The following is a 24,462-nucleotide window of genomic DNA, read 5'->3' as shown; positions in this document are numbered from 1 at the left end:
AGGATGCTTCTGTGCTGCACCAAATAGTTTGTTTTTCTTGTATCTGTGGTGTTGGGATGGCCAGGTAAGAAACTGTAGGTAACAGCTTGTGCTGAATGTATTTGGAGTGTGGAGGTGGGCTCTGGTCTTCCTTCAAGTTTCTCTGATTTACCACCCTGTGACTTCTGCTAAAATGAGCTGTGCAATAGTGAAAGCACTATGGCCCAGCTCTCACTTAGAAACTAACTGTAAAGCGTTCTGGTATCTTCAGGTTTTCAGTAAATTTGTACTTTTAGAAGTGCTTTACTGTTCAGCAAAGAGATATGCCAGTCAAACGAGCAAAACGTAGATTGTTATCATTGAGTAGTTTGGTATGTTGCACAATCATTTTCAGATGAGCTTCTTTTTTAATTATTTTTTTTTATTCAGACGTATCAAAGCGTCAGGGCTGCAGTTATTATTTCTTACACAAAATAGTTTCATTTTTCCTGTGTGCTTGTGCATTAAATAAAATATGCAGTAACAGAATAGATGTAGAAAATACCTTACCTGCAAATTTCCTGTTCTCTCTACCTTTTAATTAGAATTCTTGTTACAGAATTAATAGGATAATTTATTCCTTTTAAAACGTGTAACAGAATGAAGCACTATGCAACGTCTGTCCCTGGTTAACAAATGATGCCCAGAACAGCATATGATGAATATTAGTTGGATACTTTAATACGCTACTAAAGAGGCTTACAAGCTACTGTGAGGAATAGAAAATACAAGAATAGAAGCTTATCTGTAACTTAACATAACACATGTGGGAATAATACTTAGCATTTCTGTCAGGCTTTCCATTTGAGGATTTTGAAGTGCTTTGCAATACAAATGATGAATTAATCCTCAGAATAGTCCTTAATGTTTTTATTTTCCCCTCTTAGTTCCTTTTTTATATGCAGATCTTAGATTTTTTGGTTTTAATTTGTTTTCACAAGCAAGAAATGAATTATATGTAGGATCCTGAAATGCTGAGGAGTAACGGGAGTTTGCTCACGTATCCCTCTAATACAGAGCATTAAATACAGAACCATACAACATATTTCATGATATGATGTGTGTGTTTAATATTAAATGGCGAATTAGTTTGGCTACCTTAGCTCTATTGTCATTTTAAGAGTTGTAGGTATATTTCCCCCACTCAGTGTGCGACAGTGCCCTATGCTGTGGGTAGCGCTCTCGGACAAAGTTCTGATTTGTTACGAGTGCTTTGTTCCTGTGGCAATGCGAAATAAAGCCATGAGCTAAATGGTAAGTGCCTAAATGTTCCCAAAATCTCTAGCTGCTGCTTAGTGGAAAACAGCAACTGGGAATTCTTGTTACTGGCCCATTAACTAATACAAAAGTCTCCGTGGAGGATTTGCTTGGCTAGAGTGGAAGTCCCATCAGGAAGCACTTGCCGGAACTCCTCCAGCCTGCGTGGGCTTCGGAGCATGGTTGTCATCCACCTGCTAAATTAGAAACGGTGACACTTTGGCAGTGACGGTTAAACAAACATTGACAGTGTGTAGCTTGCTTTTGACTCGGGATGATGCCATTAGGAAATGAGGTTACAAACACCAGAAACCTGTCAAGGTCCTGCTTTGCAATAATCTTCCTGCTGACAGATAAGAACTGGTTATATATATATATGAAGGTTCATAGTGACAGGATTTATTTTACATGTCTTGAAGGAGAAAAACAAATTTCTGTTGCCAGTAGAGAAGGGGAGTATGTTGTCGTCTGTATCTTCTTCTGTCAGATTCAAGGAAAAAAGTAAACAGTATCCAATGAGATGAACCTTCTTTGGATATTTGAGATGGTGGTTTGTTTTGATTTTTTGGGGGGGGTTTGTTTGGGGTTTTTTTTTTCTTTTACAGCTTTGTTTCTGGAATAAGAAATAGCAACTAAAAGTGAAGTGCTTTAAATAAAATTCTTTTGACTATAAGTGCAAATCTTTTATTTGAAATTAAACTCTAGACACAATTTTGCCTACAGAAAACCTGCTATGAAGATAAACCAGTTTTATAGTGAATCTTGGCCTTCAGTCAAGAAGCTAACTTTGAGTTAAATGAGCATCGAAAAGTTGCTTAAAACTAATGTTGGCAGTCTAGCATAACAGTAGACAGTATAACTGTAAAAAAAACCCTAAACAAACAAACCCAACAAACCAGGTATGTATCACTCTTACTCATATCTGTGAGTCTGCTTGGATAAGGTTATGAACTTATTAGCAAAGAAGTAACTGCAGCAGAACTGCTGTAGGGTGTTCACCCTACATCTTCACCTAGAATTTCCACTATAGAGCAATTCTGAGCAGGATAAAAAGCTGCAAATACCGGTAAGTATTACTTTAAAAATCCAATTTAATTTTTTAAGGCAATTCAAGGCAGTTACTAGTGATCGAAACACTTCCAGATGGAAAAGACATTGGAATGTGTTATGATTATATGCAGAACTGCAAGAAAAGATTGATATGAAGGATTTGAAGTACTACCAAAGCAATAATAGTGAATAATGACAAAAGTAACAAAGATCATGCTCTGAAAGAAGGGAAGTTGTCAAATGATTACAAAATGTGCTTCCTAATCTTAAAAAAAAAAGTGTTGTGTATTGAGATCTAGAGAAAAATTCTCTATTACTTCGTGTTTCCAAGATGCAAATTATTCAAGAAAAAATCAATAAACTCAGTCAATAACGTGTGTTACTTTAGAAATACAATATTGTACTAAACACCATTATGAAGATGGTGAAACACAAATGTAATAACTGATAACTTAAAAAAAGACAGACTGTATATTGCCAAAAATTACTCATTTTGATAAACAGATTCTGTAAGAATGTATGAAATTGAGCTTTTGTATATGCAGTATGATTTTATGAAAACTGATAGTGAATCAGCTCAAGGAGGTCATGCAATTTTTCACAGAGAAATCCTGATTGGTCACAGTACCTTCAAAGGTGACATTTATTAATACCAGATTTCTGGAATGATTGTGAAGTTTTTCGGCTGTACTGCAATTTGGCTGGTACTTGGGGACTGTGGAAACAGTTGGGAATAGATTTTTTGGTAGGGGTTGGGCAAGATGACCTTCAGAGGTCCCTTCCAACCTCAACTCTTCTGTGATTCTGATTCACCGAGTCTCATTTAGGTTCGGTTGTTGGTTAATGGTAAAGGGAATGGAAAGTGAGAAAGTAAGGCTTTCTAAAGCTTGAGTTTTTGCTAATGGTTAATGTAATATTGTCATCAGAGCGAAGAAACCAGCTGGGAGACTGTGTTGTGGTCACAAACTTCCTGCACTGGAGATACTTTGAGACATTGTGGTGGTTTCACCTGGGCCAGCAGCCCAGCACCCACACAGCTGTTGGCCCACCTGGTGGGCTTGGGGAGGGAACAGGAAGAACAGAAAACTGATGGGTCAAGATAAAGACCGTTTATTAGATGGAGGAAGGATGGGGCAGGGACAAATGATGCAAAGGCAATCGCTCACCACCTCCCACAAGCAGACTGATGCCCAGTGTCTGAGCAACAGCCACCTTGGAAACCCCCCCACCTGCTTCCTCTGCCTCAGTTTTTCTGGCTGAGCATGATGTTACATGGTATGGAATATCCCTTTGGCCAGCTGGGGTCAGCTGTCCTGGCTGTGTCCCCTCCCCACCTCTTGGCCAGTCCTCACCCTACTTGTCAGGGGGAGTGGGAAAGGGGCAGTAGTTGGAAAAAGAGACAGCCTTGATGTTGTACAAGCACTGTTCAGCAATATCCAAAACATTGCTGTGTTATAAACATTATTTTGGCTACAAATTCAAAACACCATATGGGCTGCTGTGAAGGAGGCTAACTCCATCCCAACCAGACCCAGTACAGTCATCAACCACGCAAGTTGATTTGTACAGGAGGAAAGTTTAAGTGGAACGTGTATAGAGGTTTCTTACTAATTCTAAGGACTTCATTTCCCTTGCTGATACTGCAAAAGAATGAAGTTTTAGTTACAGCAACAGGAAGGAGAGAAGATTCAGGGAGACCAGACTGGGTGAACATGTAGTTCTGGTAAGGAGAAGTTTAAAATGTGAGAATAACTTAAATGTGTAAAAAGTTCAGTGTAAACTGAGAAAGAGAAGATTATTTAATCTAGCAATGAAAGTTTAGTAGAGATTAGACAAGCAAACTGTTACATTTTCTTCAGAGTGAGTTTGTTTGGTTATTAACTTGTCTCTTCATTTCTTGGGTTTCCAGTGCCTTAGTCACCTGCTTTCCTCCCTTGTCTTGGCGTGGTTTAAATGGCTCCGTTGAAGGTCAGGATGGTACTATTTCATGCAATGAATTTTTTTTTTTTTTTTTTACTTTATTATCCCAGTTCTAGAAGGTACTTGAATTATTTTCCTGATATCGTCTTTGACATCTCCCCAGCATGTATGTAACTGCTAAAAATAAACCGTATTAAGTTCTTATTATTTTCACTCCACCTGGTACTGCAGTAGTTTGCATCTAAATACCACTATTATTGTGCTGATTCAGCATCGCTCTTGTTTTCTGACAACATTTCGTGCCTGAACTCTTGGGTACTCCTGTTTGAATAGAACTGTATTTTGCACGTTTCGAGTGGCTTGTGTGTCCTCTGTATACATTGTGTTAGAGTGCTTTGGAAGATGGCAGAAACTAAAGTACTAACAAATAGGAGTGCATTATCGTTATCTTTTGGTTGGCCAGCTTTATAGCTGTAGAAAAGGTCTTTGCTTCTGGAGAACATTTTTTTTTTTTTAAATGTTCAGTGGGTTGAGAAGGATTTTAAAATTATGTTTCAAAATGCTTCCTTTAGAGTTAAAGAAATACACAGGTCCTTTTGTGCATAATGTCAGGCCTTCACCTTTTTCTTCTAAGTGACTTTGCTGATACCAGTTACAATAGCACACTTTGTTACTCTTCAACAGAGATGGGGTAGTAAGTAGTTTGGCATTTTCTGACTTCATAAGTAAAAATCAGTGCCCCATTTTTTTCTGCAGATGTAAAAGGAGCCAGCTTACTAGTGAGACAGTGCTAGCTAGTCAGCCTTCGGCTGCTGCTTCTGATTGTGAGTGACCTGAGGTAGAGCTCCGTCGAAAATTAACTTTGCCAATGTAGACACGAGGCTTCCTGGTGAACTGTCAGGCTCTTCTAGAGTTTGAGGTTCAATGAACATATCTTACTAAAACTAGAAGGACTGAGGAATATGTCTATGCAAATGTGACTCCGCCTATTGACATCCTGCAGGACTAATAAGGAATTATTTGAAAGCACTCAGGTGAAATAATTTTATTAGTTATACTGTAGAGGAGTTTGAGAGTATCTGGAATAATCTGGTCAAAAGCTGTTAGACCCTTTGTCATCAGGTATTTCTCTTTTTAACAGGATCTATAATGTTGCACTGAAATACAGATGTTCTCAGTAACTGTGATGTTTGTTTAGACATTTCAAGTAATCGACAGTACTTTTACAAGCAGTCAGAGACGTGATCAGAAGGGACTTTGTGAATTAAAAAAAAAATCTGGAGATACTGATTTGGGGATGTCTCATGCAAACAGAAAGGTGAAGACTGCAAAGATAGGTGGATTTCTGAAAAAAACCTATTAAAATTCATTCCTGAACTACCAGTGCTAGGAGTTTTGCCTAAGCAAAGGCTTAATTATCAGTGGGCTGGGTCTATTCAAATTGCTACTCAATATTTTAGAACTTTTTCATTCTTAAGTAGAAAAAAAAGTTATTAACAAACAGGAAATTCATTTAGTGGGAAACTTAATATGGTTTTGTAATTTCTACGGGGAGGGAAAGTGTGAAGAGTATTTCTGATGTATTGAATTCTAGCAATTGAGACTTCTTGCTAGGTTAGAAGCGCAAACTCACTTGTCCAGCAGGCAGTGTTGATTAAGGTGGGGTTTGTTAGATTACCATTTCTATGGGCTATTTGCACAGTAAGTACAGTAACACTGAGTCCTAGTAACTTTTTGCTAGATAGACTTTCACACTTGTTTCCTGTGGGAATAACTGCTGTCCTTTTGAAACACTAGAGGGCTCACTGATTGCTTTTGAAGTTGCATTTTGCTTTCAATGTTATGTCCATAAACCTCCAAATTTCTAAAGCAAGGATGTTCTAAAGGTGCATTTTCTTAGGAGGAAACTTACTAAGCTTGGTATTTTTAACTAAATCTAGACTTTCTGGAAGATTTCTAAATTAACACTTTGATAGCCAAAAGAGATGAATTAGATCTCTTGCACAGTAGGTTCTGGTGGTAGTGGTGGGGGGGTTTCCATGGGAATATTTTGAGTTTTGAGTTTTTTTCAGATTACTGGTTTTGTCTGTCTGCTTTGCTTTTTGGGTTAATGGATTATAATTTCCTAAGAAGCAATTAGACAAATGTCCCTGAGTAGTTAGACTCAGCAAAATGGGAGGACGTTTTGGAAAAAAACCCTATAATTGTTGTTCATTAACATGCAATAATAAATATTAGAAGGTAGTGTCTACTGTGTGGGTTAGTTTCCAGTCTTACTGACTAGGAGTTGACTAACAATAGGGTAATTGGAGTGGTTTCTGTTACGAGCTCACACGTGCATTTACAATGCAATATAATCAAATTGTCAATCAGTTGGAAAAACTAAAGGCAACTCAGTACGTATGGGACATCTTGTAGCGTCATGCACTTTGCGACTGTTTTAGTTGAACTGAACTGGGTCTGGAGCTGTTCCTGCCTTACCCGCTTGGCAGCTCTGATACTCATGGCAATCTGACTTGGGGAAGGAAACAGAACAAAACTGCTCCTCAAACCAAAAATTTCACTTGCAGAAGTTTCTGTTTTGCTGAAATGACTTGGTGTGGGGACAGACAAGCACTCCATCTCTTATGCAAGAGAAGGAGCAGGGTTGTGCACGGAGGGGAAAAGGGAAGGACCATGGCAGTACTGGCTTGAGCAACTTTAATTTTGTTATAATACTGCATCTTTAGGCACTTTGATTTAGACCACTTAATTACAAGTTTAAAAAAAAAAAAGCCCTTCTGTGTCATGTTCCCAGATTAAGACTAAAGAAATTAAAAGATTCTGATGTGATTTTGTGAGAAAGTAACCTTTGACAAAGCATAGAAAATGTCAAGTTCAGTGCAGGGCAGGATTTAGCCTGCTGAAATCTTTGAGAATTTGTACGTTAATATCTAAAGCTGAGATTGCAGGTCTGGCACATGATGGCAGGGCAGAATAAATCTTTCTTGTTAATAGGCAAAATTACTAGAAAACTTCAATTGGTAAATGAGAAAACACGTCATGGCCAAATGATTGGTTTCATATGGTCTTGATCCCTGTAGCCAGGGATTGGGAATGCCCCATAGACGTAAAGTCTACCACTTGGCTGCCTATTACCAGTTCCGTGTTGGGACAAAACACCCCGTCCTTGGAGAGCTCCTAAGCTGTTTTGCAACGAAGTCAAGCAAGGGACATGGCTCCTACCGTCTGGCATATCGGTGCCATCCATGGCCTGAGACCATTTCCACAGAGCCTCTTGCTGCCTTTCAGCTGAGATCTGACACCAGGCTAACCTTCTGGTTGAAAATGCTCAGGTATTAAATGCAGATGCCAATTTTTGCATCTGTAAAGCTGGGCCTGTAAGGGCTTTAGGGTGAATTAACATCCCTGAATTTTCCCACAGGATAGATGCGCATTTATGCATCCACAAAAAAAGCAAAGAAATGCTTATTCTTACAAATGTAGCAGTATTCTAGAAAATCGGTTGCAATTTATTATAGTCTGGCTTAATGCAGATTTTTAATTGACATAATTTCTCTATGTGATTTGAGCAAAGGAAAGAGGAAGGAGGAAAATGCAGGATTACTATTATCAGCGTGTCCCAAGGCTGTTGCTTTTAAATTTAGGATTATAACTGTTATTTAACAGAATTATCCTTGACACGCATGGCCTCAAGAAGAGGTCTGAAAGCAAGGGCAGAGCAGTGTTGTCAGCTGACAGCCTGAAGCAGTATCTTTGAAAAGGTCTGAAATTGTCACTTTTTGTCTAGAAGATGACCTCTGGCATTCCTAGGGCTGCTTTGCCTTGTGGAAGAGGGGAGGAGGGACAACGTGGAGGCAAAAATCTTTCCTTCTGTTACATAAAGTCAGGCTGCTTGCGGTGGCCCTTAAAGAAGACTCTTCCTGAGCATGCATTAAGGTGGTGGTTGGTAAAGGGAGATGTTGGACCTGCTGGAGTGGCAGTGGTTCTTCACCAGGCCTGCAGAGCTGTGAGCATTGTCCTCGCTGCACATTTGAGGAGGGACAGGTGGGTTCCTGGCTGTGCACCTGGACCACCCCCAAAGAGGACAGTTTGGGCTAGTTCTGGCTGACTGTGGTAGTAGGGAGTGTGAGGTGTCCTTGAGTCAACCCGCTGCCCCGGCTTCTGATGTAATGTCCTCTGCTTTTACCGCAGAGCTGCTGTGCTGGGTTCCCTGAGGGAGTTTACCAAAGCAGTTTTTATTTGTGGTTGCACCTCTTTATGCAAAACACGTTTTTGTAGTGATATGTTTAGTTGTGAAAGTTCTTGGCTATTTGTGCAAAATGACATGTGAAAATAGCCATAGATGCATACTGTAGCATTTATAATCATAAAGATTACATCATAATAACCTCAAAACCTTTTCTAGGTGTTCTGCCTGCCCACCTTAGATTTCTTCTTCTGTTATTAGCTGTACTGAGTTTGAACCAGCTAGTTTTATGCAAGAAAGTCTCTGCCAGAATCTGAAAACTACTGTGAGCTTAGTTTTGACCTTAAAAATTCCTGCTGTAGGAGAAAAAATTTCTTTAAAAAAATTTACTTCCCTTGGTTTCAGAGGTGTATGCTTAAGGGAAATTAAATCTTATTTGAATTGATATATAACATGGTAAATTCCCTTCCTAAAAATTACGTATTTTTGAGTGTGTCTTGACCATAAGCATGCAGATAACCGTAGAGGTGGATGGGAGAGACATGGAATTCTTATGGTAAACATCCCACTGCTACCCAGAAAACAGTGCCACTGTTACTCTGTATTGAATATTTCATAGCTGTAATGCATACAACATGAATTTAATTAAGCATTGAATTAAATGTGTTTAATATTGAGAATATTATCAAGTCAGTATTTGCTGTGGCTTCTTGCTAAATCAACATTATAATCCTGCTTTCGTTTCCCTACAGATGATGAAACATGCCTGGGATAATTATAAGCGTTACGCATGGGGATTAAATGAACTGAAACCCATATCTAAGCAAGGACATTCAAGCAATTTATTTGGTGAGTAGAGTGTATTTTTGTGCTTAGTGACGTTAGCATGAAACAGTAAATCAGCTGAAAAGCTTATAGGTGATAAATGTGTTCTTTCTACCCTCTGTCATGCAGTGTGGTGTTTCCTGCTTATGCTGTGTATAAAAAGTAACAGCAAATCAAGGTGATGCTTTCTATGACTTTTATAGATTCCCTTCTGAATGAGAATAAATGAAGCATGTCATTGCTGCATGATAAAGATGTAGTTTTGTTGCTTTAAATACTGCCCTGCCTTAAACTTTTCCTATGAAGTGGAACTCATTGACACCACATTCAATAAGCAGGAAACCAAAACTGTAAGGGGGGGGGAAATAAAATCCTGGACAAGGAACAAAAGGTACTCTCTACAGTCATGAAGGTAGCTGAAGCTGTCCACATTTCTCAGGAATTTATTTCCATTCCTTAAAAAAAACTTGTTAATCTATATCAGTCGGGCTGCCTTATCAGGCTTTCTCTTCTATGAATATAATCATTATTTGCATCTCTAAATGTGGCACAGGAGATGCTTAAATAATGCCCAAGTTGTTATCAGTGTAGAACAAATACGGGGCTAAAAAGTTTTAATAGGAGAGGCACGCTGCAGAAATCCAGTGTATTGAGGCAAGACTTTTTCAATGTCCAGTTGGGACATAGGGCTGGATAAATAGCAGCTGAAGAGCAACAGCATTCTGAAGAAGCATGAGAAAGCAGTCCTATGAGCTGTCATCTTCAGTTTTGCAGAAAAATGAAGAATTAAACTGTTTGACAGCAATCTTTGTATTCAGATAGCTTCTGTTTTCCAAACAGAAAGCTGAGAAATTAACTAATTTCTATAGCCGAGACAAAATCAATACATTATTTTGATTTTAACAGGAACTTATTTCGTTGAATATTTGGAAAAGAAAGTTTGAAGTGGAAACAGTTCCTAAAACAGCCTAAATAGAGCACTCATCAAATCCTCAACTATATTTGGAAGTTGCTAAGAGACAGCAGTTGTGATTACAAAAATAATTTTGTAAATTCACATCTACATTGATCTTGCTGCACTGCTTGTCTACCCAAGGTAACATCAAAAATGTTACTAGGTAGTTATTATATAGTTAATTATTGGACTTTAAACATTAATTGGGTGCTTGAAACCAAAGTAGTTTGGGTGAACTTCAAGGTTAAGTCAGGCTTCTGTTTTCTTCTATTTTCTTGAAAACTAAATTTTTTTATTATCTGTATTCATATGACTGATAGTTGTGCAATTTAATATCATATTTGAAGAACTCTTTAATGCAGTACTGTTTTCTTTGCTCGGAGGACAACAAAATGGCACATGATGTCTGGAAAATTAAAATACTTAATGTAGTTTCATGCGGAATCAGAAGTGGTATAAAAATTTATGAGGTTTGAGTTCTTAATGATACTGCATGGATTCACATAAAAAGCTGTAGATATATTGACTTGAAAAAACTCCTGCTGAAGAATTTCACATCAGTCCCGCTGGTCAAGGGGAAGGGGTTTGAAAGGGCCAGTCAAATCTGGCGAATCAACAAATGGTTACAGGGCTGGTGCCACAGCCAGGGGTTCAGCTACTTAGACCATGGGACTTGCTTTGAGAAACCTGGTCTACTGGGGGCTGATGGGGTCCATCTGTCAGAGAATGGGAAGACCATCCTCAGTCATAGGCTTGCCAAGCTGGTGAAGAGGGCTTTGAACTGAAGTTGCTGGGGGAGGGGAACCTCAATCCATTCCACTCCTACCAGTTTGATGCCAGTGCCAACAACAGACACCCAGAGCCTGGAGGATTCCAGGTCAGCAGGAGAGCATCTGGAGTGCAGCACAAAGGAATTCCAGCCACTCCAGCCAGTCAGTCAGCCTCATCAGGAGCCCAACTGAAATGCCTCTATGCAAACGCACGTAGCATGGGGAATAAACAAGAGAAGCTAGAGACATGTGTGTGCCTGCAGGGCTGTGATCTTGTTGACATCACAGAGACATGGTGGAATGGCTTCTATGACTGGAGTGTTGGGTTGGATGGGTACAGGCTTTTTAGGAAGGACAAGCAGGGGAGACAAGGAGGGAGTGTTGCCCTCTGTGATCAGCTGAAGTGCATGGAGCTCTGCCTGGGGATGGATGAGGAGCCAACTGAGAGCTTATGGGTCAGGATTAAAGGGAGGGCAGGGACGGGGGACACTATAGTAGAGGTCTGCTGCAGGCCACCCAACCAGGAAGACCAAGTGGATGAGGCCTTCTATTAACAGATGGGAGCAGCCTCATGTTCACAAGCCCTGGTCCTCATGGAGGGCTTCAACAATCCCAATGTCTGTTGGAGGGGCAACACAGCAGGGCATAAGCAATCCAGGAGGTTCCTGGAATGCATTAATGATAACTTCCTTCTCCAAGTGATAGAGGAGCCAATGAGAAGAGGTGCCACGCTGGACCTTGTTCTCACCAACAAGGAGGGGTTGGTGGGGAATGTGAAGCTCCAGGGCAGCCTTGGCTGCAGTGACCATGAAACAGTGGAGTTCAAGATCCATAAGGCAGTGAGGAGGGCGCACAGCAAGCTCACTACCGTGGACTTCAGGAGAGCAGACTCTGGCCTCTTCAGGGACCTGTTTGGTAGAGTACCCTGGGACAAAGCCCTGGGAGGGAAGAGGGGCCCAAGAAAGCTGGTTAGTATTGAAGGATCACCTCCTCCAAGCTCAGGAGCGATATGTCCAAACAAAGAGGAAGTCAGAAAAAACACTGAGGGGCCTGCATGGATAAACTATGAGCTCTTGGACAAAATCAAACACAAAAAAGGAAGCCTACAGAGAGTGGAAGCAAGGGCAGGTAGCTTGAGAGGAATACAGAGAAATTATCCGAGCAGCCAAGGATCAGGTTAGGAAAGCTAAAGCCCTGATAGAATTAAATCTGGCCAGGGATGTCAAGGGCAACAAGAAAAGCTTCTATAAGTATGTTAGTGATAAAAGGAAGACGGGGGGAAATATGGGCCCTCTCCAGAAGGAAATGGGTGACCTGGTTACCCAAGATATGGAGAAGGCTGAGGTGCTCAACAACTTTTTTGCCTCAGTCTTCACCAGCAAGTGCTCTAGCCACACTGCCCAAGTCACAGAAGGCAAAGGCAGGGACTGGGAGAATGAAGAACCGTCCACTGTAGGAGAAGATCAGGTTTGAGACCAGCTAAGGAACCTGAAGGTGCACAAGTCCATGGGACTTGATGAGATACATCTGCAGGTGCTGAGGGCCCCGGTGGATGAAGTTTCTAAGCCACTCTCCATCATATTTGAGAAGTCATGAAAGTCTGGTAAAGTTCCCACTGACTGGAAAAGGAGAAACATAACTCCCGTTTTTAAAAAAAGGAAGAAGGACCTGGGGAACTACAGGCCGGTCAGTCTCACCTCCATGCCTGGCAAGATCATGGAGCAAATCCTACTGGAAACTATACTCAGGCACATGGAAAATAAGGAGGTGATCAGTGACAGCCAACATGGCTTCACTAAGGGCAAATCATGCCTGAGAAATTTGGTGGCTTTCTACGATGGAGTTACACTGTTGGCGGATAAGGGAAGAGCAACTGACGTCATCTACCTGGACTTATGCAAAGCATTTGACACTGTGCCACATAACATCCTTGTCTCTAAATTGGAGAGACATGGATTTGACAGATGGACCACTTGGTGGATAAGGAATTGGCTGGACAATCGCACTCAAAGAGTTGTGGTCAATGGCTCGATGTCCAAATGGAGACCAGTGATGAGCAGCGTTCCTCAGGAGTCTGTATCGGAACTGATGCTGTTTAACAGCTTTGTCGGCAACATGGACAGCAGGATTGAGTGCATCCTCAGCAAGTTTGCTGACGACACCAAGCTGTGCGGTGCAGTCGACAAGCTGGAGGGAAGGGATGCTATCCAGAGGGACCTTGACAGGCTTGAGACGTGGACCCGTGCGAACCTCATGAAGTTCAGCAAGGCTAAGTGCAAAGGGCTTCATGGGGCAATCCCAAGCACAGCTACAGACTGAGTGGAGAATGGATTGAAAGCAGCCCTGAGGCGAAGGACTTGGGGGTAGTGATTGATGAGAAGCTCAACATGACCGGGCAATGTGTACTTGCAGCCCAGAAAGCCAACTGTATCCTGGGCTACAGCAAAAGAAGTGCGACCAGCAGGTGGTTCTCCCCCTCTACTCCGCTCTCGTGAGACCCCACCTAGAGTACTGTGCCTGGCTTTGAGGCCCCCAACATAAGGAGGACATGGAGCTGTTGGAGAGAGTCCAGAGGAGGACCATGAAGATGATCAGAGGCTGGAGCACCTTTTCTATGAAGACAGACTGAGAGAGTTGGGGTTGTTCAGCCTGGAGAAGAGGAGGCTCCAGGGAGACGTTATAGCAGCCTTCTAGTACCTAAAGGGGCCTACAAGAAATCCAGAGAGGGACTGTTTACAAGGGCATGTAGTGATAGGACAAGGGGTAATGGCTTTAATGTGAGGCAGGATATGTTTGGATTAGTAATAACTTCTCTGTGAGGGCGGTAAGGCACTGGAACAGGTTGCCCAGAGAGGTTGTGGATGCCCCCTCCCTGGAAGTGTTCAAGGCCAGGTTGGATGGGGCTTTGGGCAACCTGGTCTAGTGGAGGGTGTCCCTGCCCATGGCAGGGGGGTTGGAACTGAATGGTCTTTGAGGTCCCTTCCAACCCAAACCATTCTATGATTCTATGAGTTCTGTGGATGTTGCATAAGAATAAATCACTGCAGGCACTATTTGGTGTGTAACAGGACAAATGTTGAATCTGAAAATAAAAGTGCATTTAAAGGAGTAAGAGCTAGAGTCCATCTAAATGCAGTTCACTTTGTCATTGTGGTCATCTAGTATAAGATCTTATTGCTGAGGAGATTTCCTTAGAAACATTTTCGCTCTTATTGATCTTGGTGGCAAATCAAAATAAGCATTAGGTCTCTTTCTGCTGAATTGCTTTACAGAATACTAAAGAGCAGCATATCTGCAAGCAGTTTTGTCTCATAAGCTATCCTTTCCCAAATCCATCATCTCCTTTGGTTTCTTTGGTTTTTTAGAAACAAATTCTTGTTTTTGTAATAGTGTCCTGAGATTGTTAGAACTGATCTGTACCTTCATGTTTGAATTTAAGAGATGCCTTCTTTTTCATAAAGCAATACAACAATAAAAAGATGATCTGGTTTGTTGTCTTTTCCTTTTTTTTTTTTTTTTTATTTGTGTGTTAAATAGTTGAACCTCCTTTTCTTTGTGAAAGAACAAACAAGTTTCCTTATCTTTGATTCTGGTTCTTATTTTTTTAAAAAAAGAATTGCAAATAGTTGACTACTTTTAAGGTAATTCTGAATTGAATTAGTTGAGAATACGTTACCTTCAGCTTTGTGTCCCGTGAATCTCCTCACGACCTTCAGAAATCAAGACCTTCAGTTCACCGTCATCCATCATAACTATGTCCAATTTGCCATGATCATCTCTTCTTGCTTCCTAATTTTCAGAAATACTGGTTTCTGATTGTCTTAATAGCAGTAAGATATAGCATATTTCATTAGCCAGCTGTTTAATTTTTAACACTTCCCCTCCTATCAATTAATTGGTGCAGTTGTGGTACTTTACATTGGGAGGGTCTGTTATGGGATAGTACCTCACTGTGGGGAACAGCAGGTTCCCAATGCTGTAGCTTATTGGTGCTTGATGTTGTGTAGGTTACAGACAGTATAGCTCTCCTGATGCTGAAGAGGAGAGCTGTTTTTGAATGATAGTGCTTCTAAGCTTAATTTTGAAAGTATAAATGCTTCAGTCCTTGCTAGCATAAGGCATTTTGTAGATTATAATGAAGGTTGTGTCTTGAAGGCAAGATACACATCACGATGTGTTTCACTGAAACACAAAAGTAAGATGGGCTTTTAAGAAGTGTAATTACACATAGATGTGACTGTTAGGCAGTACCATCATGAATTTGGCAACCATACTGACACTATTGTTAGGCTAGGGGAAGAGGAATACGGCCAGTGGATGACGATGGGAGAAAGGATAGTGATGAGTGGTGGTTCTGACCTTGGGGATGCTGCTTTAGCAACTCATACAAATTAAGAGTAGTAGAGCTCTTCTGTAGCTGAAGACTTCTTGCCGAAATTTGAAATGACATTTTATCTGTCCTAAACCTAGGCCATGGAAACAACTTTTGAAGACAAGGACCTGCCTTGATCCTTGCTGGTATTCTGTGAGCAGTGTGTGTGGAGGGTGTATTTGATGAGTTGAGGGAGTCTTTAGACTGGTAGACTGTAGACATATTCGTGTTATGAGTGGAAGTTGCTTCCTCTCACATGTGCGCAGTAAAAATAATTAACTTCTAGAGAAAGACTGAAACATTTGTAAACCTGAAATATTTGTTTCAAGCCAAAGCCAGATACTGGCCTCTGACCATTGCAAAGTCTTTTCAGCACATCCGTGTAATGTTTTGATTTCCTTTTTATTTGCCACTTCAGCTTTTACCATGTTGTCTTGGCAAGTAACTAACATTATTGTGGGCTTTTTATAGCTTACTCCAACTACAAAGAATTCAGTTACAATAACAACTATATGAAAATGCAGAAGCAAAAAGTCATCAGTTGTTGTCTCTAGCATTCGTATTAGTTTAATTCTGTGAAGCATATGGAATGAATTCCAGCTATTTCTAGACTAATCAAGTAAATTGGAATAGCTAAATACCTATTTGCACCATGCCCGGTGCAAAACAAGGTACGTCTCCTTGGCTGGTATGACCTCTGCTGTGAGTACTAATTGTTCTCTGCCCATACCTGGTAGAAAGTTAGGCCCTGAGTAAGTGCTGTTAGCTGTTGATACTTTAACCTTTAAAGTTTCAGATTACTGTTAACAGTATTTGCTAAAATAGAGCTTTATCCATCTGCCTTCCTAGTGTGGAAGGGGCAAAATCACAATTTTGCCAATTTTTTTTCAGAGCACCCTACCACCAGCCCCCCAACCCAGGAGCTATTGCTCTCCAGGTTTTCTGTACTAATTTTAAAACTAATGAGCATTGCTGCACTATCGGAGAGCTATTTCTAGAAGTGTTTTCTGCACTTAAGTGAGTGTTACTAAAGGGCTTTTTTAATTATCTGTAACTGTATTTCTTGTCCAGTATTGCAAGTTTAATAATATTGTAACTTGTGGGCATAGCATAATTAGTCTATGCAAGTGAAAAAGGACCTTTTCTGGAGGGGAAAAGGGAGGCATTTAATAAATACTCACAATCTATAAAGCCAAAGTACTATAATTTAGCAAGATCCTGTTCCTCCCACTTTGAACTGACTTTTGTAGTTTCTTGTACGGAGTATGTATGAAGATTTTTAAAGCCTGCCAAAATGTATATTCAAAACTGTCTTGCAGTGTACAACAAAGTGTATTTTTAAACAGTAAGTTTATTAATATAGCTCTAGAAAATGAATTGTATATGTATTTAAACAATATGTTAATTGAAATTAAAAAGCTTCAACATCTCCTCCTCCACCCCTCATCTTGGTTCTCTTCACTGTTGCTGCTGGATTTCTTGGAATTTTGGATTTCAGTATGTGATCTTAATTTTGGAAGTAAGCCCAACATCTTTGATAACTAAATTAATAGAAACTTGTCTAAAAGAATAACATTAGCAGATATGTGGATGAGTGACTCAACACAGCATTTGTAAGAGAAGGTCATGCCACACAACTGCTGTTTTATCAAAGAAAGTTGGTCAGTATGAAGACAAGGAAGTTTGTCTCTTTAGATTTCCAAAAAGTATTTTTTGGAGTTATCACTGCCCTCTCACAGGGATCCATTGCTGCTGAGGCCGTGCTCTCAAATGATTTACCACAGCGCTGGAAAATAAGTGGCAAGAGTGACAGTTTGGCAGCGCTAACAAGTTACTCGAGGTAGCTACGGCAATGGCAAACTGCAAGCAGTTCCACGAACCCAGAAGGATTCCCCAACAGATAATAATTGAATTTTGAAGTAGGAAATGGGGTCTAACATACCTAAATTTGAACTGGCACATGGGAGATACGATTCTAAGTTAATACACAGAACTGGTGGACTTGAACTCAAGTAGTAAACATTGAAAACTTTTCAGTATAACATATGGAGGCCCATAAAAAGCAGCATAGATGGGGTGAACAAGGATTTATTGTTCCTTGTGGGGAACAATACCCTTTCTAAGTGGTGGAAATATTAAATCAGTAGGTGGCATGTTCAAACAAACAAAAGAAGGTGGTTCCTAATGAAACGTGTAGCTGAGCTGTAGGAGTGCCAGAAGTGTGGTGGATGCCAAAGGCTTCCATGGAAAGCAGAGAGATGAGCAATGGAGGAAAAATTAATCGAGCTCTGTTGAATGCAAAGATGCCAGAGCTGTCTCTAAAATGCACAGATATAGAAAATATTAGAGATTGGAAGAGTATTCTAGAAATATCACAACATTGTTTCATGTTACACATGTGAAAAGCTAGATCTGTAAAAGAACTGAAAGTATTGTTTCTTTTCCCACTCTTACCAGCTGGTAACAGTGACTGAAATGAAAAATGTTAGTGTTGCTGGGGGTTTGCCAGTACTTGAGTAAGAGTTTCATGTTTTGGCATAGCACGCTTTAATAATAAATCACTCTTGACACTTTAGATTGCTAATGATATTGGATAGGAACCTTTTCAGTGAACTTTAAATAAAGGAAAACACTGTTTTAAAATCTGAGTCAGCTTTTGAAACAATGTTCTAAGAAACCTACGGTTCTAATCAAAACATTAATTTTGTCAAACTTATATGTATTCTTGAATATGTTGAGAATAATGTAGTTCAGAGTTATTGTACAATGTATATGCATATAGAGCTGAAAAAAATTGGATGTTACAAAGTATCTGGTCTTATTCCTCATGTTATGAAAATCTAGCTTCCATCCTGTTATAGACAGTGCCTGAAACTTTTTTCTATGTAGTGTTCTGCATGATGCGCAAATCACAAATCTTCATCTGTTTCACATATATGTATGCATATATATATGTGTGTTTGTATACATATATGTCTCCAAATATATTTGATGGCGAGGAATATGGATGTTCTGGAGAACAAAACCCCAAGCTTGGTATACAAGGGATAGGAGGAAAGTTGTAAACAAACTACTAAGTGCACCAACATGCGTTGATTCTGGCATCCTGACTGTATTCTGTTTCACACTCTTTGGCAAAAATATAAGCCATGTCGAAAAGCCTGGGCTAGACAAATAAAAGCTTCTTTTGGCCCACCCTCCAAACAGTTTGGCCATAAGCCAGTTCTGGTTCTTAAACCATATGGCCACATAAGCTCAGTCACAGAGCTGTGCTAATAAGCTTGTCATCCATAGCAGTTCTCCCTGCAGCGACACCCTGGAAACTCATAAAAAGTTACTCATTCTCTGATCACTTTTTTTATTCAGCTCTGCCTCCCCACCCCTGAGGCGCTACTCTGTTCTCTAATGCAATCTCCTATTCTTATTTGTGTGCACATACCTTTGCATTGTTAGATATTAAAAAACATGCTGCTTAAATGGACCCACTGTGGTACCCAGGGGTGATCTAGTCTGCTCTGTGCTTTATATCACACTATTCTGAAATGCTGGGTAATCGGCCATCTTCATTAATCATCCACAAATCTTGTTAGCAGTAGGTTGTTTTTATTTTCTTCCCCATCATTGCTAAAGATTTCAAGTGTTCAACTGGAAAGGATGCTCTGTAGATGCTGCTAGATAGTCCACTTGAAGTTTCATTTTGACTGATTTCTTTTGCTTTCTCTTCAGTTAAGTAGCTTGTAGGCTATTTTACATGTTCTCTATTAATTCCACTTACATGGAATAAATGATGCTGTTAGTAAAGAGGGAAGAGAAAAACGGAAGCAGGTTTAACAAAGGAAGTAAAACAGAGCATACATGAGTACTTGGTCTGGAGGTTTTGGTGGAGACTAATGATGTTTCACTTTGGTAGGCTTGTACATCTGGTTCTCTTTCATCATCAAAATTACTCAATTCAAGCTTATGTTTTACAAATTTTAAGTCCATTTTCTTTACCTTGAGTATACTATTTTTGTATTATCTGCAAAACATATTTGTAATTACCTGAAGTGTGTGAATTTGCTCTGAATGTTATTTGTGATATCTTCTTTCTGCCTAGGGCAACTGTGAAACTCTACCGTGCTGACTGCAACTTTGCTGGCACTTTTTGTAACCTAATGCTCATTGTTAATCAAATTTATAGCAGTACCGTAGGTGTATAACAAAACAGTCCTCCTGTCCAAATAATCTGTGTTGTATAAGTGCGTATTGTAATTGCCTGGCAATAATCTTTGCCTCTTGTAGACCATGACTGCTATGTAATTCCTTGGGAAAGTTGTGCAGGAACTAACATGAATGATAAACTGTATTTAAGAATTTATGTGGTGTGTTTTGAGAAGCATTGCGTAGGCTTGTGAAATATTTGGTCTTATTCTGTAATGTGTTCATTTAACTTCTTTGCTTTTTTTTTTTTTTTGTGTTCTCCTTTTTGCCCCTCCTCTTGTTTGTCTGACTGGTTATAAATGAGCTGTTCAGCTACACAACTGCCTTGACACCCTTAAGTTTGGATTATCCCATTGGCTAACTTAGCGTAAACTGTAGTTGTTCACAAGTCATGACTCTGGCCTCTAAACTGACACTTTAAAAATGCATTCTGTGTTCTTTTATTTTTATCAAGAATTTTGAAGTATAACTGTTCACGACAAACTTGTCTATTTAATTGTCACAATTGCTTTATTCTGTTTTCTGGAGCCTTCAGAATACTAACAAAAGTTGTTTCAGATAAAGTAAGATCTACCTGAGATTTGTTTTCTTCTGTCTGCCTGCAGGGAGAGGTCTATGCTCTAAGCAGGCCATATAGGCCAGATTCAGGAAAAACAAAATAAAAATCTTAGTAAGTAGGTGACTCTAAGGGCACTTTCTCAATAAGGCTGAATTCTCCTATTTTTCTTCTGACTCAGTAGTGAGTTGCAGCTCAAGTACTAATCCTTAAAATTGAAAGCTCAACTGTTTAGAGGTGGTGTTAGCTGTATTACAAGAGGATTATCACAAAGAATGTCATTGCACAGTGAACCTATCGCAATCCACTCAAGCAAATCAGGTTATAGATGATTTTTCCATAAGCAGACCTCAGTTGTAAAAGTTCACCAGGAGCTGCTTTTGTTGTATGGAGTTACTAAACATCTCCAGAGCCTTCGCAGTAGCATTCTTGAATGTGCGTCCTCTAGCAGTTTTGTATGGTCGCTCTTGTTTTCTCATGAGCTCAGGACAAATACAAGTCACTTAGCCAAGTTTAAAGGAATGATTTTCCTTTAATATGAGAGAAGGGCAGCCAAGCTCCAAATAAGCTCTGGGAAGATACGATGTCCTTCTTACTGAAGTATGCTGCAGTTTTGTTAGTGGAATACCTGGGGGGAAACATATAGAATACTTCCTTCAGAGTAGGAAAGGGACATTCTAAAAAGGATGGTATAAGCAGTTAGCAGCCGCTAAAACAGAGAGCATCTTGTTCTGTTAAATGTACCAAGTAACTACTATAATAATCTCAAGTATTATTTTGTTTAAGCTGACACAAATGGAAAATTGTTTTCTACGTGGAAACTTAAGAAAGTGATGTCAGTCTTGCTATATGGAGGTCTCCAATCACTCCTCCATCTCATGAGGAATCAGAAAACCTTGATGGTAGTAAACACAAGAGTTGAGTGAAATAATGGATTTCCTATTTAAATATGAATAATTCAATTTTGATACTTTATAAGTCTACAAAGCTAAGTTTACTTTTTCAACAGGTATTTAAGAGGCAGGATGATAGGTTCTGTAAAGTTAGTTGTAGGTACTGTCTTGTTATTTGCCCAGTGCAATTAATTCCTGAATGAGTAGTCAACTAACCACCCCTGTCATTAGCCCTACGGGGGGCGGGGGGGGAGAGAGATTGGACCTAATGACTTCCTCTGTTCCTTGCAACCTAAATTATTCTGTGATTCTAAATGTTTCCTTCTGTAGCTAGGGTCTTCTCTAAAGAATACCTTAGCAGTTAGTTTGTATTCATAATGAAGATTGCTGGAGCCAGTAAGTAATAATGACAAAATTAAGTGGCCAAAATTGAATTTTTGACACTATTCAGTAAATAGGAATTCAAACTCTTCTTAGACAAAAATGGTGTTTTAAAGAGGTCATTGTAAATTTGAAGGAAGCATGGGAAAGTCATTTGAGTGGCTTTATTTTCTCCCCAGCCCTCCACATTACCCTTTTAGTACAGGATCGCGAACATTTAATCCATGCCAAAGTGAACATACTGATGATATTTCATCTTGCAATGTTAGGTGAAGGCAAGTAAACTGACTCTTATCTATCGCCATAAGAGAGGCAGAAGGACGCTACTTTTGCAAACAACCAGAACTTGCTCTGAAAACCTGTGTCTGGCAGTGTGTGCTGAGCTGAGAAATTCAGATGTGTGCAAGCTTGCCTTTGCTTCCCCAGTGCTACCTTGTGCAGGTTACACTGTGATGCACAATATCAGAAAAATTGTTTTTCAGAGACAGCACTTCTTAAAGGGCTTGCTTAACTGAAATGTGATTACTACTTATCAGCTTCTTAAAACTTTATGTGTATTATTGAGTATAAAAACAAAAAAAGCAACAGATTTTCTTCACTCCAAACTGGAAGAAACAGTCATTTCTCCATTTATTGAGATTTATTGTCTTCTATGAATTACATTTTACTCTGAACTGTTCTGTCAGTGTTTAAAAATGCAAAATCATGGCTGAAAATGCAGTATATCAGAACCGCTCTTCAAAGCTTCATTAGTGGAAGAAATATTTAAATATTATGATTCTGTGTTGTGGCATAGGAATCAAAGTTAAGGCTGTGAATTACAAGTTGCCCACTTGAATGCTTAGATGCCCAATTTTTAATTGGATTAATTGAAACTGGATTTTGAAATTAGAATTAATTTAAATTAATTAGATCTAACTGAAAAGCCTTCTGTTGGAAAGTAAATCACTGGATCTTCATGTATTTCAGGTAACATTCAAGGAGCAACAATAGTGGATGCCCTTGACACGCTATACATCATGGAAATGAAAGAGGAATTCAAGGAAGCCAAGGAGTGGGTTGAAAAAAACTTAGATTTCAATGTGGTAAGTAATGTTGCTGATTAACATTTAATGCTCTGTTTAGTCTCCAGGGGCTAATTGAGGAGTGAGTTCTAATATCGCAAGCACAATCATAATAAACTTACTGCTCTGCTTTTGTGCAGTTTTTCAGTCTTGAGAGATTTAGGTAGATAGGAGGCAACAAGCTGTACTGAAGGAAGGAAGAAGGAATAGAGAATTTACCATTGTAAAGTAACTAATGAACTTTTCAGCTCTTTTAGATGGAAGAATCGGGACACTTCAGGCATTGATTTTTTGGTTATGTAAACATTTTGCATTTCCGCTTTGTGAAATCTTCCACAAATTAGGCTTGCATTTAAAGAAAGCCACACACCATACATACCATTTAAGTTCCTTTGTGTATTCTAGTAAACTTGAATCCTATGAGTTAGGCTGAGCTGTTGCAACAACTGGGCTGCTTTAGTCTTATGAAGCACCAGGTCATCACAACTGCATGTACTCTATTAACTGGTAAATATGCAGCTGAGAACAAAGTTCATTATTAATTTTTTTTATTCTAGAAAGGCCCTGAATAGGGAAGAACCTCTGTAAAACTTCAATGAAATTGAGAAGTCCTGGTTTTGGTCTCTTTTTTTTTTTTTGTATGTGTTGTAATTGGTGGGTACAGAGAGCTAATAGTGTACCCCTGCTGATTGGTGTAGGAAAGTATTGTAGGCATGGTACACTGAGCACTTAAAAGCTCTTGTAGTTGACGTGTGTAATGGTTGAAATGCTTTCTGAAAACAAAGTACTCTTTCTAATATGTTATGCAAAAGTCAGGATTAATTAGCTTCTCTTACATGCTCAGGAATTAATTATCATCTTAAGAAGGAGGAGTTAATAAGTGGATATTATATAGTTTATATAAGCAGCAATTTAGTGTGTATTTATGTTTACATTAATAATGTAAATACAGGATATTGAACTACGCTTCCGAGTAGTGTCAGATGTCTGAATGACATACTAACTTTATCTTGTGCACAAGATATTTTTTTTCTAAAGGAATTTTTGTAATATTAAATTCCTGTCTTATTAGCTTAGCATTATTAAGATGTTTAAAAATGTAAGAACAAAACTTATTAAATAGCTAACTCCACTTTAAAGGAAGAGCTGAGCTGAGCTCCTCTTGGAGGAACATCATAAAGCACTGTCGAGTGATTTACGTTAATAACGCTAAAGTCTTTGGTTTGATGTAAATCTTACTGTACTTTGTACTGGAATTTTCTGCTTCTAGACAGTACTGCCTACAGTTTCAGCTCCTCTTGTTAATTTATGTCCTTTTTAAAATTATATAGAACTTTTTTTCTCAGTAATGCTTAAAAGCTATGAAGTCTTTCAAAATGTCTGAAATTTTGTGTTGTGTTAGTTGGACAATGCAGCAATCCAGCACATTTACCAAAACTACTTTACAGATAATACTGATATGCATCAAGAACAATATCTTGTTCCTGATATTCCTGTAAATAGCTGCCTTGAGTTTGACACTTCACAAAAATTATTTTCATAATACTTCATAGTCATAGAATTGAATTTTATATTGGCATCAGTAATGAGCAGATGAATTTTCCCAAAGTGGAATGAGGAAATGAAAATAAGTAACAGCAACACCAACTTTAATAATTGACGTCAGTTTGTTTAATGGCTGAATTGTTTGAAGCTACTTAACTTGTACTCTTGTTTAGTTTTCCACTTTAAATATAGGCTCTAGTTTCAAATGCTGCTTTGTATCTTATAGTTTAAAGTTGGAAATTAATTAGCACAAAGAACAGCGGGGCCCTCTCTTTTGTGTTTAAGCATTTATCACGTGTCCAGCATTACTTGACATTTTCTGCATTAATGTTTTGTACACTCTTACTTGTTCCTGTTTTAGAAACCTTTCTCCCGTGAAAGTGATCTAGTTTTTAGTAACTGACACATTGACGTATCCTTAAGTGTTATTCCTTGTGAGTAGAATAAAACGTGTTTCTGGTCATTTC

At 39.2% G+C, this 24,462-nt stretch overlaps 1 protein-coding gene across 1 annotated transcript in view; it reads left to right on the top strand.

Moving 5' to 3' along the window:
* Positions 1 to 24,462, top strand: part of MAN1A1 (mannosidase alpha class 1A member 1) — a 152,941-nt gene that overhangs the window by 30,103 nt on the left and 98,376 nt on the right. The window contains exons 2-3 of the mRNA XM_054819566.1: positions 9,187 to 9,283; positions 22,356 to 22,471. Of these exons, the coding sequence (XP_054675541.1) occupies positions 9,187 to 9,283; positions 22,356 to 22,471 (213 nt within the window). The remainder of the gene's footprint in view (positions 1 to 9,186; positions 9,284 to 22,355; positions 22,472 to 24,462) is intronic.

Source organism: Grus americana, chromosome 3 (genome assembly GCF_028858705.1).
Source record: "Grus americana isolate bGruAme1 chromosome 3, bGruAme1.mat, whole genome shotgun sequence".
NCBI classification, from domain to species: domain Eukaryota; kingdom Metazoa; phylum Chordata; class Aves; order Gruiformes; family Gruidae; genus Grus; species Grus americana.
This window is presented reverse-complemented; position numbering and strand designations above follow the sequence as displayed.